Source organism: Colossoma macropomum, unplaced genomic scaffold (assembly GCF_904425465.1).
Source record: "Colossoma macropomum unplaced genomic scaffold, Colossoma_macropomum, whole genome shotgun sequence".
NCBI classification, from domain to species: domain Eukaryota; kingdom Metazoa; phylum Chordata; class Actinopteri; order Characiformes; family Serrasalmidae; genus Colossoma; species Colossoma macropomum.
Window position 1 is genome coordinate 26782085 of NW_023494784.1, and position 18704 is coordinate 26800788.

The 18704-nt window shown below is 38.7% G+C and overlaps 2 protein-coding genes across 6 annotated transcripts in view; both read left to right on the forward strand.

Moving 5' to 3' along the window:
- ubr3 (ubiquitin protein ligase E3 component n-recognin 3) overlaps positions 1-14380 on the forward strand; it is a 53266-nt gene extending 38886 nt beyond the window's left edge. For all 4 annotated transcript variants that reach the window (XM_036566108.1, XM_036566125.1, XM_036566133.1 and 1 more), the window contains 8 exons: positions 1212-1312; positions 4701-4825; positions 6146-6250; positions 7585-7710; positions 8373-8552; positions 8652-8861; positions 10550-10689; positions 10880-14380. In XM_036566108.1, coding sequence (XP_036422001.1) covers positions 1212-1312; positions 4701-4825; positions 6146-6250; positions 7585-7710; positions 8373-8552; positions 8652-8861; positions 10550-10689; positions 10880-10997 — 1105 coding nt within the window. In that variant the 3' untranslated portion in view covers positions 10998-14380. The remainder of the gene's footprint in view (positions 1-1211; positions 1313-4700; positions 4826-6145; positions 6251-7584; positions 7711-8372; positions 8553-8651; positions 8862-10549; positions 10690-10879) is intronic.
- A 1801-nt stretch (positions 14381-16181) lies between these two features.
- myo3b (myosin IIIB) overlaps positions 16182-18704 on the forward strand; it is a 115982-nt gene continuing 113459 nt past the window's right edge. Inside the window, exons 1-3 of one of the 2 annotated variants that reach the window (XM_036566144.1) lie at positions 16182-16444; positions 16746-16782; positions 17767-17820. In XM_036566144.1, coding sequence (XP_036422037.1) covers positions 16438-16444; positions 16746-16782; positions 17767-17820 — 98 coding nt within the window. In that variant the 5' untranslated portion in view covers positions 16182-16437. Of the gene's footprint in view, positions 16445-16527; positions 16783-17766; positions 17821-18704 lie in introns of those variants that run through there. The other variant, XM_036566151.1, reaches the window with a different exon arrangement.

An 18704-nucleotide genomic window follows, 5' to 3' on the forward strand; every position in this document is an offset into this window, starting at 1 on the left:
TTTCTTACAAAGTCCCTTATCTGAAAAAAGCGAAAGATGTCATGTTTGTGAATGGCATATTTATCAGATATCTGACTGAACGACATCAGTGTGGACCCTTCAAATAAATCCCTCAGGCGAGAAAGACCCCTCGATGTCCAAAAACGTAAATGAGAATCTGTAACACCCGGGAGAAAGTCAGGATTATCACATATAGGAGTATAAATAGAAGTCAGCTTGGATCTACCTTCCAGATGCATGATAACTCTCCATGCTTTAACAGTGTTAATTACAATGGGATTCTCACAGGAGCTTCTTACTGACTTAAAGTTTCTAAAAAATAGCAAGTTTCGTAAGGGATATTTTGTTTGTGAATTTTCGATATCAAACCACAAGGAAGAGTTGTCTTCATGTATCCAATCAGATATAAAACGTAAGTGAGCACATAGCTGATATTTTTTAATATCCAGGAAGTGAAAACCCCCTCTCATGTCCGGAAGACGTAAAACTGCCATGTTCAGTCGTGGCCTCTTCTTAGTCCATATAAAGGAACTGAACCACTTATCTAGAGTTTTAAGAGACTTGCTTGGGAAAAGGACTGGAATAATCCGTATAGGGTAAAGCAGTCTTGGGAGGACATTCATTTTTATCAATGCTATACGGCCTATCCAAGAGATAGGGAGAGCATGCCATCTCTCCAAATCTAGTTTGATACGATCCAGCAATGGAGTGAAGTTTGTTTTGAACATCTGATTAAATTTAGGGGTTATGAATATTCCCAAGTATGTAAAGCCTGTCTCTGACCACTGAAAAGGAAAAGGTGATGGATTTTGTGGTATTTGTTTTAAGCTACCCATGGGCATAGCTATGGACTTAGTTGAATTTATTTTATAACCTGGAAAGAGACCAAATTTGGAAATAATACTAATGAGGCTAGGGATTGATGTGTGTGGTTTAGAGAGAAAAATCAAAATATCATCAGCATATAATGTGATTTTGTGTTCTTTTTTAGATGTATTCAAACCATGTATGTTAAGATCTGTTCTTATTGCCTCAGCTAATGGCTCTATTGCTAAATTGTACAAGGAAGGCGACAGTAGGCACGAGACGAGGCTGCCCATTTTGTTTGTTTAATAAATGTTATAAATCTGTTTGTTTTATGCATTTGCTTAAATGCTTGGAATACTATTCATAATGATTTCACCAAACGCTTATGTGTATGTTCTGTGTAGGTACGGGCATGAGGAGCGTCCCGAGGTGCCCATGCTGTTTCGAGATGTCCCCTCCTTACTCATCATCTTTGTGCTCACTATGCCTCAGCCCCTACGCAAAGGTACTAGCTCCTTTACCTGACTCTGACCGTCTGACCGGTGTATTGCTTAGCCTACAGAGGTTCAGTGCAATCGATGGAAATCCCACTTATAAAGCAATGGTTGTTTATGTAATACATAATAACCCTCATGCATGCACGTTATACTATTTTGAACAACATATCGGGCACTAAGGGAGGCTAATAACTTGCTAAAACAATTTATCATTATTGCAAAAATGCAAGTCATTGTGGACCTCGCAGCCTAAAATGAACTGTCACTCACTCATTCATAGCGTGTGAATTGTGTTCTGAATAACAGCACTGCTCCACACATGGCAGTATTGTGTGGTAGTTTCTGAAAAGATATTTGTGAAATGTGGTTGTATTATACCACATAAAACCTTTTGGAACAAGTGTGTTTTTTTTTTTGTTTTTTGTTTTTTTTTCTTAAATAATAATGTTATTCATGACCTGTTTATATTTTTATGTTGTGAGTTTCTGCTGTTTCAGAGGAAGTAATTGACACCTGACAGCTGACAATCACATCACTCAAAAAGCACTGGAGGAGTGATGTGGTCTATTTACCATTTGACAATATATAGAATATCCGCTGACATTGTTGATTATTAGAATTTTCTGGTTTGGCCCTACTTGTAACACCTGCTTAGAATACAAAAACAGAGGTTCAGACAGACCATGTTTGAACTGAAATATGTTTTGAAATAGGTCTTGGGTTCAGCTCTCTCAGGAACGTGAACAGTTTTCTCAGGAACACTGGTTAATGCTGTGTGGCCTGTGTGTGATGAGCTTGTATCAGCTTTAACCCTGGCCCAAAGGGCTGCAGTACAGCACACAGCCCTGCTCCCTTATCTGCTACCCTCCGTCCCTTTATCTGTCTGTGTGTCTATGTGTGCGTGTGTGTGTGCATGTGTACAGACCTCAAAAAAAGGTCTCTCTCTCTCTCTCTCTCTCTCTCTCTCTCTCTCTCTCTCTCTCTCTCTCTCTCTCTCTCTCTCTCTCTCTCTCTCTGTGTGTGTGTGTGTGTGTGTGTGTGTGTGTGTGTGTGTGTGTGTGTGTGTTTGTGTGTTCTAAAAGCTTAAGGGTATGGCCCAAATTGCAGCAATCAGGAGGGGGATGGGTGCTGATATAGAGGGGATGTCATATAAACCTTATAAAATTATATAGGCCTTGTGGAACTCATGTGGGGAGTAGCACAGAAAAAGGGAGCATCACATGGCATTTTCCTTCCTTTCTCACTGTTCTGTTTTCTTTCTTTTTCGTCTTTAGCTGACATTTTGGAGTTAGTTTGGGATCTGCCTGTTTATGTAGTTAGATCTGTAACATATATATTTGTAGTACAACATAACTTATGTTGGGATCATAGCATGAGAATACACTATCAGAGCCGAGATGTCCAGTCTTGTCCACAAATGGCTGATGTGGTTGCAGGTTTTCATTCCAGCCAAGTGGGAGCACGCCTGATTAGTTGTTTGAAGACTGGCACCAAGTAAAGAAACAAGCGGAATTAGGTGTACACCAGCTTGGGTGAAATGAAAACCTGCAGCCACACTGGCCATTTACAGTTGAGAAAGGGCACCCTTGCCCTATAACATGCAAAGTAAAAGTCACAATAAACATCTGAAAGCAATTAATGTGACATTGAATTGACCAAAGGGCTACCAGTGGAGCTGAGCGGTAAAATGCATGTCTTTGTTTTCTTGCATGGAGACATGCTTTTAATTTTTTTTTTTTCCTGTGTATGAACAGGGTCAGGTTTTCAGAGGAGCTTTTGAAGAAAACCTGTCATATTTTCCTCCTAAGTGCTTTCTTGCTCATCTAACTGTGAAGTTGCGTTCAATCTAAAAGCACTCTGGCACACCTGCCTTTTCCTCATTTTACACAGCCTTCCAACAAGCTTCAATTACCACTCAAATGAAAATGACCAACGCAGAAAACAGCAGAGACGTTTATGAGAGGAAGTAAGTGCGCTGGCCTCTGCTGCAGCAAAAGGCAATTGAGCAGCTTTTTAAAAGCTCCTGTGTGAAGCTGGATACTCCTCCCTCTGCTGTCTGTCCTTCAGACTGTGCTCAGGGGAACAGTACACAATGCGTTCAAAGTCACTCTAGATTCGTGTCAATCCAGCATTGATCAACACCAGCATAAACATCATTACAGCTCTCATTGGGTGATGGAGAATTGATTTTAACACATCACAATGAGAGATAGGTGTGAATGAAGTCTTTTAGTAATGCTATAGGGTTGAACTAATAGGTCAAGACATGACCATGTGTACACACACACACACACACACACACACACACACACACACACACATATATATTGGTGTGTGAGCTGTCAGTGTGAGCCTCTGGAGAATGGCACATTAATGGAGTTTGATTGAGCTCCCACCTGACTCCTTGAGACATCTAGAAGCTCCTTTATCCATTGCTACGTTAATGCTTATTTTTACTAGCGTCCTAATAACTTTTTAGTGTTACATTAGAAGAGTTGATGCTACACAGCTTCAGCCTTCACATGGACATTTTAAGCTACATTACAGACATTCAGGCAACATATTTCATTTGTATGTTCCAGTTTTGCCGTTAATATGTCTGTTACTGGATTAGCCTCTTCACAGTCTCCCAAGCTGCTTGTTAAATAAAACCACTTTCTTGTAAAACGCATGTTTACTATGTTGATGCACCTTTTACTTCATATACACATAGCTTTCCTGCTCTAAGCCAAGTGGGCCATGAGTTTTCACCATAATGAGGGGGAAGAGTTCAGGACCACCTCTCTCTTTACTGTACCATGGCTGTGAGTGCTGTGAATGTTTACCTATCTCTGGTATCTACTTGCTTAGAGGAGGGACTGTGTCACACAAAAAATCTGCTCAGATTACAACTTGTCTTATCACAATGCAGTGGTGCTATTTTATAGTGTCCATGACAACATTACACTCTACACTGAGGTGTGATATATATATATATATATATATATTATTATTATTATTATTATTATTATTATTATTATTATATATATATATATTTTTTTTTTATTTTTTTTTTTAATTTTTTTATTTTTTATTTTATTATTATTTTTTTTTTATTTCATTTATTTATTTTCACCTAAAAGCTGTCGGCTAGTTTGAAACATTAAGGTTATTAGTACAGCGAGATCAACTGTTACATGGGTGGAAAAAATAACACACTTATTGAAATTTCAGAGTCTCTAAAAACTAAGCTATGTTTATTGTTCCAAGATGTCCGGTATCACAGAATGAAATATATGTAGTGTAATCTGTAACATATATATGGTAACCATATTTTTTCCTTTAGATTTTGGCCATTCAGTGCGCATCTCTTCATTTTGACAAGTAATGTTTGTGTGTTGTGTTTTTTTGTTACAGAACATTTTACATGTATAGTCAAGGTGCTCTACACTCTACAGTACACTCAGGCCCTGGCAGCCCTATCAGTCAAATTCAGCCCTGAGGAGAGATTAGCATGGAGCAACACTGTGGCGGCCAAGAAGGTACAGCCAATCATTTGTTGGTACACAGGGGGGTTGTATCAAGTAGGTTAATCATTTCAGACATGCTAGCAATTTTTGTTGTAATTTTATTGGCTAAACATTCTTGTTAAATTCCTTATCTGCTAGTCTAAATCTAAATTTAAAGGGAGAATATTTTCTGTTACTGCATGCAAGTTGGTTCATACAGAAAGAGGAAACATGAGACCAAATAAGGTAGATTACACTAACTTCAAGCTCAGGAGTTCCTGTTAAGGGCACAAAAGCTTATTATTATTATTATTATATTAATTATATTTTAATATGTAACATTACTCCAGTATTTGAAAACAACTTTGCACATATAGTGTATGGGTACCAGAGTGAGTGAATGAGAGCCTCACAACATTTGTTTTTAAACGGTTTAAGCTCTAAATGCAGCATGTTGATCATCATTATGGAAGCGCATCATTATCGGTGAGGATTGGTATGTTAGCTCTCCACTCTATTAAATCGCAATTGAAGAAAGGGGAGGCATGGAATATAAATGGACAAACACAAATGTGTGGAGTTTCTCATTGTCCTTCAGACTGGCTTAATTCCCCATTATTCAGATACGTGTTTCCTCTGCCTTCCATTTTGTCATTAAGGGAGAAGCTGCCTTTTCTCTCCCCAGAGTCATTCTTATGTCTCTCTCACGCTGCACTGAAAATGAAGCTTGTTACTGAATTCCCCATTGTGGATGCATTTTCAGTTAACTTGTATTTGAGGCCATAGCATTGTGTGGCCACAGTGAACACAGTAAACACTCGTGCACACACACACGCACACAGAAAAATGCATAAGAAAGGCATGAAAATGCATGAGAAAGGCATAAACCTCATGGCTAATAAATCAGACAGCAAGCAAGCAGTAGGAGTGATAAGCGTGTTCTGTTTTAAATTCTCATGTATTCAGCATGATAAACGCACAGTGTTTCAGCTCTTGTAAAATATTACTCTAAGCCAGGGGGCTTTATCTGCCCCTTTTCAATAATGTCACTGCACTTATCAACACACACAAGCTCTGAAGAGAGTGCTTTACTTCTTTGTACCCGTTTCAATGCATTACTAATTATCAACACTTCAAAAATCGTGCAGTACCACAGGTGTTCTTTATATTGATTTCTGTTTGTCCATCCATGAAGGTGTTAGGCTGTACAGTTTTAGGTATCCCCACCCCCCCCTCAATACATTCAATATTTCATTCAGTTTACTTAATGGTGCATTTGCATTCATTAATATGTCCATTGATTTACTGACTGTGTGTGTGTCACATTAACCTTTATTGTCCTTTTATACACAGAACATGCCAAACTCTGAAAAAACATGGGAGACACTCCTGAGCCATGTTATCAGTGAGCTCACTAAGGCTAGGGGTGTGTATGAGAGCAGGCCTGAGGAGTCTATGGTAAGAGTGCACTGATACCTAACAGTCTCAGTCCCACAACATGTAGTCCTGCACACTTATAAAGAAAGATGCATACAATATGCATACAATACTCATACACTCATGCTCATACACTCATACGCTTAACTCATACGATACTGTATTTATTTCATTAGAAGTTATGTTGCTCAGTGTTTCAATGCAGTTGCTCTTTGCAGCCTAGCTGAAGAGTGCTAATGGACATCTGTACAGAGTAGATTACAAATCCCTGAGTTGATTTAAATAAAATTAACATGTTCACATGTTTAGGTATTACATTACAAATACAATACAGTCTTTAGTCTTTATGGCTGTTACAAGTTTAGGTGTGATTACACATCCCTGTGGCTGTTTTTCAGCATAAACTGTATGTCCAGAAGTATCCAGACACCTTTAAGCTCAGCTTCAGCTTCTTTAAGGTGCATCGCTGAAGCAGGTGTTCAGTTGCGAGCACACACACGCAGATTGTATAATCTCCATAGAAGAGCAATACCAGTAGAATTGGATGCTTTGGAGTAGCCACATGAGCCTAAGATCACCATGCCCAATACCAAACATTGGTTGCAAGGGTTTAATTCTCCCCTTAACTGTGTTCTTTGGAGTGATGGAGCTCCATCCAATACCTTTGGGATGAGTTGGAGTAGCGTTTGTAAACAAGAGCTAATCACCTAACATCAGCACCAGACCTCACTAATGCTTTTGTAGCTGAATACAATCAGATCCTCCCTGCAATGTTTCCATATCTAGTGTGAAGTTTGCAAGATAGCAGAGACTGTTAGTACATCAAAGGGGGGCAAACTCCTTGTTAATACTCTTGATTTCAGAAGAAACATTGGATGAGCAGGTGTCTACAAACTTTTGGATATGTATATTTTCAGTATGAATGCCAAGCCATAATAATTTATAATAAATAAAATTAGTTATAAATTATTATGGCTTGGCTTACTCAAATTAAATGGTATTATCAAATCTTTATTTAATTTTATTAATTATAATATTATTTATTTCCTTTAAGACATATCGGGCAAAAACAGCTTTCAAGAGGGTCTTGGAAACAGGGAAATGAACAGCCATGCCCTTGTTTTTGCAAGGGCGAGTGTGTCAGTTGGGTTTTGAGGCTATTTTAGCTCAGCGCCTCATTCTGTCATTCACCCCCTCTCTCTGATGAATAACACCATGGCTGCTGTAGCTGGGCTTTTGAGATGCAGCTCTCCTCCAACTACCGTATCTATCCGTGCTTTATCAACAGGTCATGAATGATTATTGATGAGGTGTGACTTTGTTTTGTCTCCCTGTCTTCCCCTCTCTGTGTCTAGTTGAGCTCGAGTGTTTGGTCTCCACAGTCTATAGAGTTTACACTGCAGCAATTCTGTCTGCCCTTCCTGCGCCTCTCCTGCTTGCTTCAGCACCATCTCTATGGGGACAACCTGCCTGGCTGCCTGGTAATACTTCACATGTACTCTCACACAATCATGATCAAAATATCATATTTATGTCGCAGTTTACACTAACCTAGCTGTGATATTTCCATCTGTGGTGTACATTCACCGGCCCAAAAGAGAATTTGATTTGGAAAAATTTGGCCCATGGTCAAGTATATTTAATGACCCCTGTTGTAGGAGTTTAATGATGCATACATTTCTAAAAATAATATGTAGTGTGGTTTTTATACAACAATACAATACATTTTTGATACAAAGCTAAAAAAGAATGGCCAGCAAAACCAGAACAAGACCACAGTGCTTGGTTAATGTGGAATTAACACAAAGAAGTAATTTTCTTAGAAGACAAATAAATACAAAAGTGCAAATTGTTTCGAGTGTAACACATCTATGTATCTTTTTATGTATATCATCGATTTTGTTTTAATAAAACAGTGGAAGACATTCCAGTTTATGTCAGTTCGATTTTACAATTATTTTTAGACAGATGCACATGTGGTATCAAACCTCATAAAAAAAAGAGTATTGATGTACATATCATATCATGATGATCTTAACTGCTGAGTTGCCATTCCAAAATCCCGCAAAACAGCATATACACTTATTAGATTTGCACATATTAGTGACTCTCCAGCTCACAGTCTGTATGTCTGTGTTTGCAGGTAGAGGAGGAGTTCTCATTGCTGGTTGGCTGTGTGGGTTTGCTGCCCGGTTCGGCCGAGTCCAGCAGCTCCATGAACAGTGCAACGTGCCTGGAGTGGAACATCAACCCATTTGAGCTGCTCTCCCAGTGGTGCTCTGAGCTCATCAGCCTAGCTGGTGCTCCCTCACAGCAGGCCATGGTGGGCAGTATAGCTTTGCGAACCACACCCAACACAGCTATTCAGCATGCACACAGTTAGTTAAAGAAAAGAGTTTTATTTTATTTTTTGTTTTTGCAGACTCTGTTGGTGCAGGACCCTCAGTGGGCTGCTCCTCGCCTGCTGCAGCTCCCTGACAACTACAACACCATTTTCCAGTACTACCATCGGAAATCCTGCTCCGTCTGCAATAAAACACCCAAGGACCCTGCACTGTGCCTGGTGTGTGGGGCCTTTGTCTGCCTCAAGGGCCTCTGCTGCAAACAACAGGGGATCTGCGAGTGTGTACTGGTGAGTAAGGCTGCTCCCTGGGCTCACACACCATTCGTTGGGCTGCATCAGGTTTAATTTCTTTTATGGATAAACATTGGATGGTCTGTTGCTTGTTCAGATTGCCTTACTAACTGTGACCACCAAACTATGGAACCTTGTGTGTTACTTTGTGTTATTTTGAATTCCTCTTTAACAGAACCAAGTGATCCAAGCACTTATCGGTCTTGGAAGAAGTTAAAATTAAGCAAACAATTAATACAGCTGAAGCTAGAGAATGACCCTGGCATGTTGGCAGGGGAAAGTTGAATTAAAGAAATCTGAAGGTTAATACAAACAGCCCGTCTGTTAATGATGATGATGATGATAATGATGATGATGATGATGATGATGATAGTGGTGATGTTAGTAGTGGGCGATATACCAGTTCATCTGGTATGCTGATTAAAAATTAAGGTACCACGTTTGTCATAACTTTATTTCTGGCATAATGATATAAGTGCAGAAAACCCAACATACAAGCAGTGCAAAACGTGCTAAGGTTAACCCACTTGGCTGAATTGGTGAGTCAGGGATGTTTCAGCAGTTCTTGTCTCTTGCCGTGTAGACAGTTGCTGTCTGAAGTGGCACATGTTTATCAAGGCAGCGGACATTGGAGGGAAATAGCGAAGGAACAGCTGGTTTCTAGCATAGACACCACCCCTTTTGCCACACTCTTCTGTTTCCTTTTTTCCTCTTGCACCACCTGCCTTATTCGGCTGCATCAGACTATGCTGTAGTCTCTGGGCCTGGTCCCATGTGCTTCTCATAGCATGAATGACTTGTAACGTTTACCAAATTCTTGTCTTACTGGGCCAGACTTGATCTCTCAATGAGAAAAAATGTCTCAGGTCCACTTGTTGAACTTTTGGTGCTGAATTGCGACGGATTTCGTGTAAGGGTACATCCCTATTAAAACCCGCCCCTTGATTCCTGTTGTCCATGTTTTTTTTCACGTCCAGGGTAATCACCATCACAAGCAAAGCAATCTTGCTACTGCTGATTTAAATCAATGGGCTAACAAAAGGCTTGTTTTCCATCTGACCGGGTTGACAAGCCAACATCGCCCCCTACTCTGAGCTCCGCCTTCAGTTAGATTGGTTTAAATTTTACACTCAGTTTGTCCCCACCCTAAGAAGTCCATGTATAACCCAGAAGTTTTCATGGTTGTCCCCAGACGGTGCAGGTTATGAGGTTACATTTGGCCCCACAAGAGTAACCAAATTGAAACACCCTCTGATGTCATAGGTGTAAGCACAAGTGAATGGGATGTGCCTATGAGACAAAAATAGTTTTTGCATAGTCCAGAGAAGCCCCTATGTGCTTATGTAAATGCACAATAGGTTTACCTATCTACAGTTCTGTTTTTACTAGTTTGTGTAATAATAATAAGAAATAAATATGATTCTTATTAAAAATGAAATATGGTTCTTACTAAAAGTGGAGACATCCCAGAATATTAAATCACTGTTAACCTACAAAAACAGGTTTTCTTAAGCATTTGAATATTAGTTATTTAAAAAGGTGTATATAAATGCATATACCATACCATATGCCATGAAGTGTACCAAAAGTATCCAAAATTTTAATTATACAGTGATATAAATTTTTGGCCATACCACCCACCACTTGATGATGGTGATGAGGGTCTTCCTTTTCTGCTTCCATAGCATTCTCAGCATTGTGGAGCTGCCACTGGAATCTTCCTCTTGATAAACGCCTCCGTCATCATCATCATTCGGGGACATCGTTTCTGTCTGTGGGGGTCTGTTTATCTGGATGCTCATGGAGAGGAAGACAGAGATTTACGGTACCCATACTCACATTCACTGCTCTTCACCCACATACTCCCATGCTGCCCACGTAGCTTAATGAACCACCAATAAATGGGTTTGAAGTTGATCTTCATTTGATTAATGAGGTTGTTCACATTAAAATGTTAAGTTGAATTGTTGTTTTTGTGACAGTGTTTTTAAGTTGTTGTTTGTGTTTGTCTGCAGTCGGGGCAAACCTCTGTTCTTGTGTGAGGAGAGGTACCGAGTGCTGGAGCAGCAATGGGTGTCCCACACCTTCGACCACATTAACAAACGCTGGGGTCCCCACTACAACGGACTTTAACATGACACCCCCAAAACAAACCTGGAGCAGCCAGAACACACTGGGCATGAGTGCCACCCTCTGTATCTCCTTTTGATAAATGCTATCATGTAATATAAAAGAAACAAGCCGTGAGTGGATTGCTGCTACAGCCTTGGTTATGTGAAGTTTATTGTACAATCATGCCTAATGACTAACAGTATGTGTGCGTGTATGCGTGTGTGTGTGTGTGTGTGTGTGTGTGTGTGTATGCATGTGTGCGTGTATGTGTTTGTATGCATGAGTGAGTGTGTGTGTGTGTGTGTGTGTGTGTGTGTGGTTTTAAAGTGGTTTCTGTGTGGATTTGGAAATGGAGAAGATGGGGAATTTAGTTTTTGTTTGGGACAAGCTCACAGTGAAAGCACAGTTTAGCAACTTGAGTGCATTTGAGTGAGTGCTATTTGAAGCATGAGTTACTTAATTGCACCTCTCAAAAAGTCCACAAATGTTTGTTGTTTCTGAAGAATACGTTCTCAGTACAGGAAATCTTGACCAAAATCTGGCCTGCAGGATTTCTTTTTTTACAAAATAGATATCTGAGTCATTATCAAAAACGAGAAGAAACATTTATTATCAGTGCTAACTGGATGGAGGTACCATACTGGTTAAAGAAGAGCATATCAACCGTGATTATCAACCATGATCATAACCCCGTGACTAGTGCAGTGAGTAACAATGTTTGTCATACTAAGTGATTTGATGCATATCTCATTTCATTCTACACTCAGAGATATTTACGTGCTGGTAAGGAATAGAAGTGTCATTTAAGCAGAATTCTACCACAAGGAGATCAAAGCTGAATAGTAGAACAAAAATGACTGTCCATCTTTTGGATGCTTTCCGGTAATCGGGCCATGGACTGGCTTTGAAGTGAATGAAATGACGTGTGTTTTAGAAGTTAAACAAAATATGGATTTATCAGCCGATTGTAGTCAAGGTAAAATGAGACTTATCTCTGGTTTAAGGTCTAGTTGCAACCATCCTCAGGAATTTCTTTCTGCTGTAGTTGAAGAGAAACTTTTTAATATTTAAATAAATGCTGCTATTCATTGTTAAGAGTTAATTATAACATTGTAAAGATGATTTGTATGATTTAAAACTTTTTTTTTTCTCAAAGAACAGAAGGCTGTGTTCATAGCAGTTGGCAGGGTTGTTGAGGATTTCCTTTAAATATAAAGTTGCAAGAGATGCAGATATTTCCCATAAACTCTGCCAATCACAAAGCTTTTCTGAACTCACCCGTTTAATTTGCTACAGGTTGAAAACAGCATTAAGTTTCCCTTTCTAAATTCAGCAATATAAAAACGTCTCAAAAGTAAGCAAAGAAATTCTGCCAGCAAAATGTCATGCAGCCATGCTAAGATGAGAAATGTCACATTTTGGGAGTCATCGCAAATTGATGTTACATAGCTTTCGTTCCCTAATCAAATAAGCTTTCGGCATAAGAGAAGACTGCTCCAACGTCAGCAGACATGGTCAACTTCCAGAAACCTCAGCTTCAGGTTATGGTGACCTCCATAGCACCCATAATACAATCAAAATTGGTATTTCAGCGTAATGCAGCTGGAGATTTGTGGCATTTACAAGTTCATATTTTTAAGACTTTATATAAAGGCGTTTCAGATTGTCTTTAAGGATAGTAGAACGTCATTGTAGTGCTATACCTTTCTTTAAGCAGGGGCCACAGGAATGAAATTTCACTGGTTTCAAGTAAAGTAATATATGTTCACAGGTTTAAAGTGGTCTTTAGAAGAAGAAGGGAAAAAAATCACCTCTGTCTTTCCCTCACTAGTCAAAAATGTATGACTTGGTCCACAGTGATGTCCCCTCTGTACTGATTGACCTGCTCAATTTTGGACTAAAATCAAACGTTCCCTTTGGGTCAAGATAAAGGACCATTTCTCGCTATGCTTTTGTGATGGTTCTGTCCAAATAGTTAAAATATCGTATTTTGCTGAAGTTTGTCTCTGTCAAGTCAGACATGTACTTGGATGCAGTACTTTGTAGGATTCTTTGTCAGTGGCCACTTGTACAGGGATTTAAATTGGGTCTCACGTGGTTCTCCATATAATTGCTTTCAGAAGGATTTCAGAATGTAGTTGAAATGTTTGCATAGATGTTTTACCATTTATTTTACTGCTATTCGGCTGCCCCTTCCAAAGCAAGACTGTTCAATTCACATGGACTTGTCTTTAAAACCTTCTAAAGCACTTGGTTGTAACTTCTAATTTGTTTGTTTACTATGTTAACCTGTTTGTGTTCCCTTCTCTCCTCTCTCTCATTTGTCAGTTTACTCTGAGAAGGTGAAAGAGAACCAAACCTTGCGATTCTGTTAAAGATGATTCTGAATGCTGTCGGTTCCAGACTTTGACTAAAGTTGGGACTTTTCAGTGCTTCATTTCACTCCTGTCCCTTCTAGCCCTTTTGTCCACAGTCCTCTTTTTAAGCCCACCTCTTGAGACAGAGCCACCGTTGCACACCAAAAAGCATGTTTTGGTTTTGTATTGATCAGTTCAAAAGGTGTTGATTACACAGGACTGCATGACTTATGGGGTGTGTAAGCCTGTAGCTGTACGGTTTCAGTCATTCTAAACACAAAAATTATGCCTATTGTTTCCCATCTCATGTAGTTTTGTCACAACAGTGGACATATTTTGAATGTTTCCATTCACTTTTTATACTAAAAAAATATTATCCATGTTATTATCCTAGAATGTAGCCTTGTGCAATCTTATTTTTTACCCATGCAGTAGTAAATGGTCTGATGCAGTTTGAACTGTTGGGGTAGTAAGAGAAAGAGAAGATATGCACACAAAGCACCTGTTCAAAGCCAAAAGAAGTATTAGAAAACTCTGCAGTGATATCTGGACTCATCAATTGTGAGAAGACTTAATGTGATGGAAATAAATAGACAACATTTCTGAAACCTGTATAGCAGAACTGGCAATAATCACATTAGTTTACAAGCCCCAGTTTCCTTTTATTGGCTCGTGTCATCAATGCTGCAGCCACTCAATGCTGAGGGAGATGCTTCAGGCACTTAACTTCTCTGCTCCTTTCTGTCTTTCATTTTTGTCCTGAATTCTTGCATGCTGCTGTTTTTCTCCTTTTCAGTTTTTCTCTCTTTTGTTTTCTTTCTCAGCCCATCCATTGTATAGACAGTTTTGTGGAGAGTAATGGGTTAATTGGAATTGAACGCTGCAACTTGTCCTTGGTGTGGTGTGAGATGAGTGACTGACAGAGAGGCAGAAATACAGTACATTACTGTAGGTGCTGATTCAAACTTTCTGATCTCAAGTCAGAAAGGGTGACAGACATTTAATGCAAAATGTAACATATGTGAATAAAATATAAAGATGCTCTGACATGGTTCTGGTCATTTCTTGCTGTTATGTGTTCCCAACTTCACACTGGTTATTAGTAATACATTTTAAATGGAAGGCATAAGACTGGGACAGCCATTACTTAAAAGTGTTTAGAATATATACAGCACCGTGCAAAGGTCAGAGACCACCTTTCTTTAGTTTCCAGTCAAAATTGCCATGAAATAGAAGTTATTCATTTTTCAGGAGGTGTTTCTGACTAGATCAGATATCGGGGGATCCACTTGCATAAGGAAGGGGAAAGTCGCCATAAGATAAGAGTATTTAAAGCTTACATCTTTGAGAGAAGAGAAAATCAAGCTCCCCTCTTGTTTCAGATCTGAAAAAATGCACACGTTTTTCCATCCTCTAAACTAAACTGCTGATGTTCTCAGAACAATGCTGACCACCCCAGAGTCCAGACCTCAACATCACTGAATGTGTTTGGGATTACTCAGATCACAAGAAGCAGAACATGCAACCAACTTCTAAGACTGAACTTTAGAGGGGTGAAACAATTTTCCTGCAGATTTGTTGGAAAACTGAAAACAAGTCTCCTGAATAGAATGGAAGCTGCTATGAAACCAGAGCAGGTGCACTCAATACTGAATATCATTACATTTAAGTTGAGGATGTGTAATTTTCTATTAAATCAAATTTTCTATTAAAAATTACCCCCCACCCCATAATGCAGAATTTTGTTGTGTTATTGATATTTTTTGTTAAGTATTTATTTATTTATTTGACTAAATGATTAATGGTCTGTAAGGGCCAAGCTGGCTTTGGAACCTGTCAGTAAAGCTAATTGGGATCTGTTTGTTTGGTTATTGTTATTTTACTGTGGCTTTTTTTCCCCCTTTTTTTTCTCCTTGTTTTTCAAAATTAACTTGGAGTTAACGTGATTATTGCTATGCAAGTGCCGTTGTCCTGTGTGACTGGGACTGTCGTGTAATACCACAGTCCTTTGAGATGATAACTGTGTTTTGTGTTTGCTATTGTTTCCCATCCCTTTAGCCTGTTACATCTGCAGGCTGCATTTTTCACTGGATCCAGTATGCAGTATAAAGCTAGAGTAAGAAGGCAGTTCAGCTTTCTGTCTGGCCTCCACTGCTGCAGTTTGCAGAGACCTAGAAAGCAACCCTTAGTAAAAAGGAGCACACAAAGGCTGGTGCTGGGCCTTCAGTTCACATGACACATCTCATTAGTTCATCTAACTGGGAGATCTGAACAGCCTGCCAGTTTTCTGATTATTCTGTTGCCATCTGCATACTCTGGGAAAGGACGCTGAATTTCTGCGCTGGTAATGTGCATGCCCGCTCAACAAACTACAGTAGGTACAATTATTAAAAATTAATCTTTTAAAATGATCTCAGACTACATTCTGAAAAGAAACATCAGTCTGATAGTTTTTTTCCTTCCCTTGTTTCATTGTGCTTTAGCTTATTATTGATGTTATTGTGGGTTTAAAGGAGGTGTTTTATGGCGTTGCTGTCAAAAAGAATCTTCGAAATGGTAAATAAAATATTTTTTACTTTTAATGTAAGTTAATGTCAAGATATTATTTGGGACATTTGATTAGTCCGTTCTTCATTACATTTTCACCCAATGCTGCTTTGTTTAAATGATGTAGAAAAATGGAGATTTTTTGGACAGTGACGATTTGTTAGATAATTGTGTTTTTGTGCTGTAAAACAGTGGTACTGTGCTGTTATTATTGTTGTTGTTGTTGTTGTAAGACAAGTGCTTTATATGTTAGATAAGTGTCATCATTGTTTTTGTGCTATAAAGCAGTGTTTGTTATTGAACTTGATTATTGTTGTTGCTATTGCTGTTGTTGGTTATGTTTAAGAGAGGTGTTTTGTTTGTTAGATAATAGTGTCATCATTGTCTTTGTGCTGTAAAGCTGTGTTCGGTATTGCACTGTGCTCTGAGTTTAAGTCGAGTGGGAGTTGCACTTCCTCTTAGACGGGAACCTGCAGCCACTTATCAAATTCCAGTTAATTATTAAGGCTGAGCCTAGGAAGCCTTCAAAATCACTTGGGCTATGGTAGGACTCGACTATGGCAGGTAAGTCTGTTCTGCTGAAAAGTACCTTTTCTGATAAACATCACTCCTAACCAAATTGCAGATGTATAATGGTGGAAGAAGTGAAAAGTGTATGTGTGTGTTTGTGTGGATGGATGCTTCACTGTCCTCTAAGGTATTGCAGCTTATCAGACGTAACAGCCTCAGAGAATTGTGCGCTTATAGCTGCTGTAAGGAAGGGGATTTGCCTCTCAAATGAGCCCTAAAGCCAGTCGTATGTATCTGCAGTAGAGCTCAGATGTTTGGTGTATGTGTTTAAAATGTCCTCTGCCTCTCTTTGCAGGAAATGGAAGTGGAAGAGTTGATGCAGTGAAGAATGGGTAAGGAGTCAATTACACCATGTCACAGAAAACAGTGTTTATACACGCTTAGAAGAAAAGGAATATTGTGAAGATTCCTTTTCTATGCTGAGAAAAATCTCATGGACGTTTGAGATCTTTCATCTTCTTATTATTATTCCAACAATATGTATTCATTTATTTTTGCATACCCAGTTATTAACGTATGTTAATACATCCTTATGAATAGTGCACTGTGTTCTTTGGACTTTCAGTTGTGATTTTCACTAAATCATGTTTAGATGACTGGCTTTAACATCAAGTTATTTTCTGTCTGCCATGTTTTCACTAGCTAAATATTTTAGGACACCAGTGTTGTCCAAACTGATAAGAGGGGGATGAGCAATATTGCGAAAATACTGTATATCACACTGGTTAAGGATATTTTTATGATACACAATACATATCATGATATTTGTTTTTTTCTGAGGTTTGAATAGAAAAAATAATGATTGTTTTACACACTGTACTGCACTAAATCCAGTCAAGAGGATTAATCATGCCATTTATGTAAGCAGGTCAGTGTTTTAAGTGTTTTGAGTACTTATGATCTACACAATATGCTGGGAAAAGTGTTCTCTGACATAATTTATCACAATAGTGAATAATGAGCTTCCTTGATAGAAACATTTCTGCTCTCTCATGGGCAGAATTAGACAGCAGCTAGTGCCACTGTGCTGAGTGGAATGTCTGTATTTGGGTTATGAGAGTATAAGTGTGATTGGGTGGGGCTTCAGGAGTGACGTGTCAGACAGCAGGGGAGGCTGCCTCTGAGGTCTGTGTGGGTTTTTTTTACTATATTTATGGTACACAGTGACCTGTGTGTATGTGTGTAGGATATTTTTCTACCCTGTACTCAGGGTTATGGCTAACTCTGAGGGACACTTGTGTGCATTCATATGTTCGTAATGTTTGTGTGTCTGTCTGTCTGTCTGTGTGTGTGTTTTGTTTTTCCTCCTCGCTCAGGGGGCTGGCTACCTCTGAGGGCAAAGAGTTTTACCATCTTCATGGCAGGATCTGGTGAGAGAGGAGAGCAGAGGCTGATATTCTTCACTGTGAAACTAATGTGTTGCACAGCTAAAGAATAAACAGTAGCTCTGTACTGCAGAGTGACATTATAAGCTTTCCTATACAATATGATAAATCTCTCGCAGTGATTAATCATAATACTTGATGACAAAATGATTCAATGCATCACAAAATATCAGATTACACAATGATTAGATTTAATTTGATTATTTTGGTATACAGTAAAAAATGCTGCAATGTTTTAAAGTAGGTTAAACTGGCTGCCTTAAAATTAAGATTTTATTGAATGTATATAGTCATTTAACTGAAAGTAACACAGATTTTTCTTCTTTTGTCTCTTGTTATAAAAGCTGAACTTCTGGGGTTGAACTCAAAGATTTAGGGCAGCCAGGTTACTTACGTATTTAAGTTAAAACAACAAAGATTTTTTTACTGTGCATGAAGCTGAATTATTATTTAAAGGGCCCATGTTATGCAAAATTGAAATTGCTTTTCTGGTTCAGAGTTGGATGTAGTGTGTAAACATTGTTTCAAAATTGTTCCATTCATTTCTCAGTCCATACTGTCCATATAAAGAAAGCAAGCTGCAAAAATAGCCCATTTTGAATCCATTGGTTTTGTAATGTCACAAAATCAACACATTTGCATATATCCACCTATACAGCTGATTAGCCCCACCCATTTAAGTTATCATGAGTGTTTGAGCCTGGACTGTTTGGCACTATATATGACTACCAATCAGAACAGAGCTCATTTGTGTACAGTAACAAAGACAGCCTGTTTAATTATAGTGGATAGAGAGGTTGAAAAATAATTGTATAAAAATGTAAAAATTGTAGGATATGGGTCCTTTAAATAATATGGAATTGAATACC